This window comes from Micrasema longulum, unplaced genomic scaffold (assembly GCF_059751315.1).
Source record: "Micrasema longulum isolate JH-2025_06_02 unplaced genomic scaffold, ASM5975131v1 h1tg001009l, whole genome shotgun sequence".
NCBI classification, from domain to species: Eukaryota; Metazoa; Arthropoda; class Insecta; order Trichoptera; family Brachycentridae; genus Micrasema; species Micrasema longulum.
The window spans coordinates 249,402-255,884 of NW_028278197.1; the positions used below are offsets into that span (position 1 = coordinate 249,402).

General features: G+C 34.8%; 1 protein-coding gene across 1 annotated transcript; it reads right to left on the minus strand.

Moving 5' to 3' along the window:
- Positions 1-217: 217 nt before the first annotated feature.
- Fancd2 (Fanconi anemia complementation group D2) lies at positions 218-4,757 on the minus strand. Its single transcript, XM_088232673.1, has one exon. It carries the CDS (start codon positions 4,546-4,548, stop codon positions 307-309), a length of 4,242 nt encoding a protein of 1,413 aa, XP_088088799.1. The 5' UTR covers positions 4,549-4,757; the 3' UTR covers positions 218-306.
- Positions 4,758-6,483: the final 1,726 nt, after the last annotated feature.

Sequence of the window (6,483 nt, forward strand, 5' to 3'; positions counted from 1 at the left end):
TTACTGTATCATGTGAATATCCCTGGGTCAGAGCAGCGATGTACCGATGAGTTATCAATGTAGTTCCTCTGAACGTGCCTATCAAGGTCAAAGGACACGGACCTACTATGTTATACGGAAGACCACCGTTATAGAAAAAAACTGCCGCAAACATTGTAGAAAAAAACCTTATACGAGTGTACTTTATAGGGGGGTTTAGTATAAATAATTAATAACATTTTTACTTGATTTGTATATTTGTTATTGTGATGTGTTACAAATTAAAATTGCTATAAATCACTATAGTATTTTATGACCATGTAGTTCTCAGAACACATTACTAACACTTTTTGAACCTGCATCGGTCAAATCTTCTAAATCTGAAGATATACTCTCATCATCTTCCGGCAGTTGGTCATCTCCATCTTCACTATCTTCTTGTACGGTACTCTGAGAGGCAATTAACTCCCCTTGGAGATTTTTATTCTTGAGATTTCCCATCCAGAAAGCCTCGCTGCAGTTATTAGCCGAAAGGGCACTCTTTACCCTGTAGACAAAAGTCTCCAAAATCATTTTCATCTGTGGAAGATAAGCTACGAATGCTGCATCTTTCTTGACTCTTGAATGGGAGTGTAGGGAATGCAGAAACCTTGTACTGAATTGCAACAGTCGTAATATTTCAACTACAGCTTCAGGATCACTTCGTAATTTCATTTCCATCATCACCATCCCTTGAGAAAGGAAAAGCCTAAATAGCGGAATAGACTTTTTCAAAAATATCAGCAAGTTCGTACGGTTTTCTTGTATCTTTAATATATCTGTAAAATCTTTCATCGACACTGCTATATTTTTCCAAAGTTCCAGATGCTCTTTGTCAGTTAAACCTTTGTCTAATTCGAGCTTTCCCGCTTCGTAAAGAGCGCTATACGTTGCTCTAAATATGAGAGCGAAGTTGGATTTTCCAATGCACTTGAATGTTCCCAAGACTTGATTTTTCTCAGCAAGCTGCGGCACCTGAATTCTCAGTTCATTGGATAATGATTTGACCATTTCTATATTGGGTTTAGTGAAATAACAGGAGAGTAGAATATCCAGATTTTGATTAAAAACCAGACCTTTCTCCGGAAAGCCCAGGGGGTCTCGCCAAGTTTGAGAGAGCATATCTAATGACAACAGTATTAATTTATTTATTGTCATTTTATCATCGCACAACTTGGAGAAAACTTTGTATAAGCTTACAAGACTTACCGCGGAAGCGATCAAAAGACACCATTCCTTATATTTGATAATGTAGTTACAGGATTCTAAAACAAGTTCTTTAAGCGATATCTTCTCTGTTTTTTGAGGATCTCTTCGGCTTGCCAAAACTCGAAGGCTGTCTTTCAATTTTGAGGTGGAACTCTGATTTTGGAATCCTGTCCACGAAAATATAATACCGACAAAGTCAAACAAGCTAGTCAAGCAAAATTGAACTTCTGCACTTTGTTCGGTGAATAATCCTAAAGAATCTCTTACTCCGTCACTAGCGTCTAAAGATTTTTGAACATTTTCTGCAATGCCTTCCATAAAGCAACATATTCTTGGTAAAATTTTAGTACAACTGTCTATAACATCATCTGGTTTTCTATGAATAGTTTTAGTGGGTGAGGATCTGCCAGGAAATCCTTTTTTCTTTAATTTTGATGGTAAAATGACAGATAATTTGGGTGCTATTTCATTCAAAATCAAAATGATATTCTGCAGTCTAAAATGACAATCTGGGGTAGTTAAGCAGTCATCGGGACTATTATCTATAACCAGGTCTTCTTGAAATAGCGCCAGCACTTCAAAATCTAAAACCCTGAATAAATTGGAGTTTAGTTTGCACTTAGAATCGGAATTTGCAGCAAGAGATATTTCAAGAGACTCTGCTTGAGTTTTCAAAGTAGCGGGCAATATTGAAATGTCAGTTTCAACATTTTTCTTCATTTTACCGCCAACCTTCTTGGACATTTTCTTCGCCTTCTCCTGAATAATAGCTGGTTTATTTTTACCAGAATTGTTGGATTCGTGAGAACACAAAGGGGGCTTATAGTCAATATTTAGACTTTTAATGAACTTTGCCAAATTCCTCTCCAGACAGATTAAAGCGTTTAGACGTTCAATAACTCTTTTTCTTAAATAGGGTTGTTCATGAATGCAAAAAGCATTTATCAACTCTCTGAACCAATTTATACAGTGTACGTAGGTATCTAAAATTTGAGAAGTGTAATCTAGGTCAAATTCCTCAATACCTTTATCAGGGTCAACCGTTGGCATTAGAATACCACAACCTAGAAGAGCGTCTATGCTGGAGAGGTTTCCCTTGTACTGCTTTGTATAGATGAGCTGTGTGAGCCGGAAGAGAGGAGGAAGTATCCGGAGGTCGGAGTTTTCCACACCTTCTTCTAGACACAGACTGGCCACGTTAAGAGCTATTTCTCCTTCTGCCTCATCTGGAGAATTGAGGCAGAACTGCACGGACACCGGGATTCCTTTAATTTCTTTTGGTAATGTTTCGTCCACATCTATTATATATAAATCAGTCAAGTTTTTAGTGACCGCTGAAGAGAGCCAGCTTAAGAATGTACTCTCGATATGTTCACAGCTAAAAAGTACTTGGGCTAGCTCATCGTAAAACAGGTTAATCATCTCCGGAAACTTAGAGGTGCTTTTGGAAATTAAAGAGATTATCGTCGCTGCGTCCTTAGGTGGTCCATCTGGCAGGTTACTTATTTCGGAAAAGGAGTCTTCTGATTCTTCACTGTCTTCTGGCTCCTCCAAACAAACAAGGTGTTTTACAGCCATTATGCCACCAATTATTCCTCGCATTTTTATTTCCAAGTTAGAGCTGCTCAGCTGTTTTTTTATGAGCATATGAACATCACTTTGTAAAAAAGAATTATCTATTCCAAAAGCGAGGGCACAAAGAAGGTCCATAACATGGTAGATTCCATCAAATGAAAGGTTGTCTAATGTATCTACAAGAGCAAAAATCTTCAGCGAATGTATCTTCAGAGAGGATTTATCTTCAGTTGCTAATTTTGTCAATATATTAAGAGACGTAACAATAGATTCATCATTTTCAGTATAGTCCTTAATAAGTAATTCACTTATAATAGTTCTTTGTGCATCTTTTAGTTCCTTGAACAAGATATTAAACCAGTGGGCGGCAAACTCTACAATAGACGGTTCATTCTTTGTCTTAAGTAGTAGTTTTGCAATCTTTAACATTTCTTTAAGGTACTCAGTTAACACGGGCTTAAATTTTGCAAATGTTAAATTGATCAAATCGCATTTAAAAATACTGGCTTTTATTTTTTTCCGGAAGACGCCTTCGACTACTTTTTCCCTCCCACTAGAAGTGGAATACAGAATAAGAAGCATTACAATATCCAAGGGTTTGTGGTCTTCTTCAATTTTGATTTGATTTATAACTTTCATCCAATTTGCAGCGAGATTTTTGGATTTAGTAACCGCGTTTCTCAGGGCGAGAATAGTCATAACCTGACTACTAGGAATGTCTATAGCAGGTCGACTCCCCAGATTGGTCCAATCTAACCCGTCTCGCAGGCCACGTATAATGACCAAATCATTGTCAGAGCTATCGCCGGATAGAAGGAAGTTAATTAGATTAGGAAAACAAGTTGGTGGAGCAACTGTTTTTAGTATCCCAAGCATTTGATCTTGAACTTGCGATTTTAAATCATTAGGAAGACAAAGATCCGAAAGGCAGTCCAATACTCCAGGCACTAATTCCTGGTCTTCTGTGAGATACTTACTCAGTTCGAGAGCGATGGAGTCATGATTTAAGTGGCAAATAATATCGGGAAGACATGTTATTATTTCTAAACGGGTTGAAAGAGCAGCCACATCCAATAAATCTTGCAGACCATTGATAAGTTTTTCCTCGGCCACAATTGTGTCTAAGAACTTGAAATGTTTTAAAATGAGCTGCACAGATGTCGCTTTATCATCAATGGCAAGTTCTGTCGCTCGTTCCAGAATGTAATCTACCAGACGCTCCTGTACGCACGAGGCATTGAGAAGCAGCTTCAGCACACTGTCCTGTAATACTCGACCATCAGATGAGTCATCATTCACAGCCAAGTGGACATTGTTAATCATGAAAAGATTGAGATTTTCCGGTCCTTCACAACAGTTTTTAAATCCATTTACATATTCAGTTGCATTGCGGGGAAAGTCTACATTGTTTTCTAATGTTGTCTGGAGGCTTCGTAAGAATTTAATAGCTTCGCAATTCAATGAATGATTTCCTGTTTTGTCGAATAGTTTGAGTCCACATTTTTCGGTTACCTCCTCGAAGTATTTTGTTGCGAAAGGTTTTAATGCTTGCGATTTTAAATCGATTTTGGATTTTTTAGATTTTGAACAATCGGGGAATTTTCCACCTTGCGATCGTAAAGTATTATTTTCTTTTAAAGAAGTTGATAACGATTTTTCAATGTTTTCTACTGTTTCGTCTTCACTGGCCGATTCTGTAGAACAGGGTTGAACTTTTGCGAGTGACTTTGATTTTCTCTTAAACATTTTATAAAGTATCTCTTGTCCTTTTGTTGAGAGACGTAAGTTATAATTGAGATAAATACTTCTTAAAACAATTTAAAACTGAATTCCCGGAGAAAAGTTGAGAGTTGGGATTCACTACCAACTGCTCATCGCCAATAACAAAATACAAAATATCCCAAATTATCAGTAATTTTAAATACACAAAGATAAACTGACAGACAACTGACAGCCCGCCAAAACAAAACAAAGAAATAATGTTGCCCGCCCCCGTCCAATGCAATATGTAAATAATGTGACGTATATAATCTGAGTTTTTTGTGTCCCACGTCTGTCTCAACAATTAGTAGTTTATTTTTCAAAAAGTAATATTTTGTGATACCAAATATTATTATTAAATTTTATCATAATTCAAACAGAGGAAAACATTTTAAAAATGAAAACCAATAGAGAGAGACTGAAAATTGAAAAAAAATCTTTATCAGTTTTGAATAACGATTTTGAAGGCAAAAGCAACCCAAAAAATAATGTTTTTAATGATCTTCCAAAACTAAAAACTACTAAATTTATGACTAATCAAAAAAGAAATCTAATTAAATAAATCAATAAAAATAGGAACTATTTTTTGTTCTTCTGATTATATTATAAAGTAGATTGCGAAATCATGATCATTTAATTTACCAAATATTACATTTTATCTTCAGTAATACAATATATCGTGGGGTAATTACTACAACTAGGTAACCTTAAAATCAGCGTTTTGGAGTTACTCGCGTGAATGCTATAAATATGCAAGTAATGATTTAGTATAATCTTATTATGATGATTTTAAAGCACGACTTATCTTTTTGTAGTATTCACGAAGGAGGACAAAAAAATGTGTTATTAATGGGGTTCCAAGGTAACTCACAAATGATGATTAAGACCTTAACTAGTTGTAGTAATTACCCCACGATAGTATGTTGCTGATTTCTAAGACATATATTTATTGTTTTACATATAGGTTGTTTATTACACATTATTTGAGACATAAAGCCCAACTTCATGAGACTAAAAGTCCTGCGTTGAGTTGGGACGAGCAATTAATTGACACAGACACATGAGTAATGAGTACATCATCACAAAAAATACATAGGATCAGGAACATAACAATAATTTTAAAAAAAACAAAATATATGGCACATCAATAAAGTAAACAGTAAATTCAAACATCTGGAAAATCATTAAGGAGTTTCCTTCCCACTAAGGAAAATCCAACTCTTCTCTCGAAAATGATTTTTGTCCTCGAGAGTTTAATACGCTTTTCCAAAATATTGAACACTCTCGGTGCGATAAAGGAGATACGTCTCTGAGCAAAGGTCGTACGGGTTTTAGGTATGACATAATTTGTGCTCTGGGAAAACCTTGTATGAACATTTTACTGAGATCTCTCTTTATTGTTATACAGGGTGTTCTTTAAACCCTGTCACATCCGAAACCACAATGATGAAGTATGGGCAAGAAGACATATTAGCATATTTAGAACAAAGAAAATTTTCAAAAATATTTTTTTTTTTTTAATTTTTTTATTTATTTAAATCTTAAAGTAGGGCACACATATCATACATATTGTTATGTGTGTTCTAATAATAACATTGCAAATATATTTAATTTATAAATTGTTTATCACATATGTCTTGACGAAATTTTGATATGTTTTTTTCTTCATAAATATTTTTTTCCATTTCGTAATACTTTTTAATTGCTTTAAATAAAATTGAATTTTGTGACTTTGCCTTTTTCCTAAATGGAAGTCTAATTTTGTTCTTTTCTCTAGTATTGTGATCGTGTTCATGCTGGTTCCGATCAACTTTTTTCCAAAATTCTGTTTTTTTATTAGAGTTTATAATTTTATGAACAAATATCATTGTATTGTAAAATATTCTTTGTTTATATGTTAATAATTTCATTTCATTTACC

Coding starts and splice junctions, on each gene's coding strand:
- Fancd2 (XM_088232673.1), bottom strand. CDS start 4,548: ATGTTTAAGAGAAAATCAAAGTCACTCGCAAAAGTTCAACCCTGTTCT.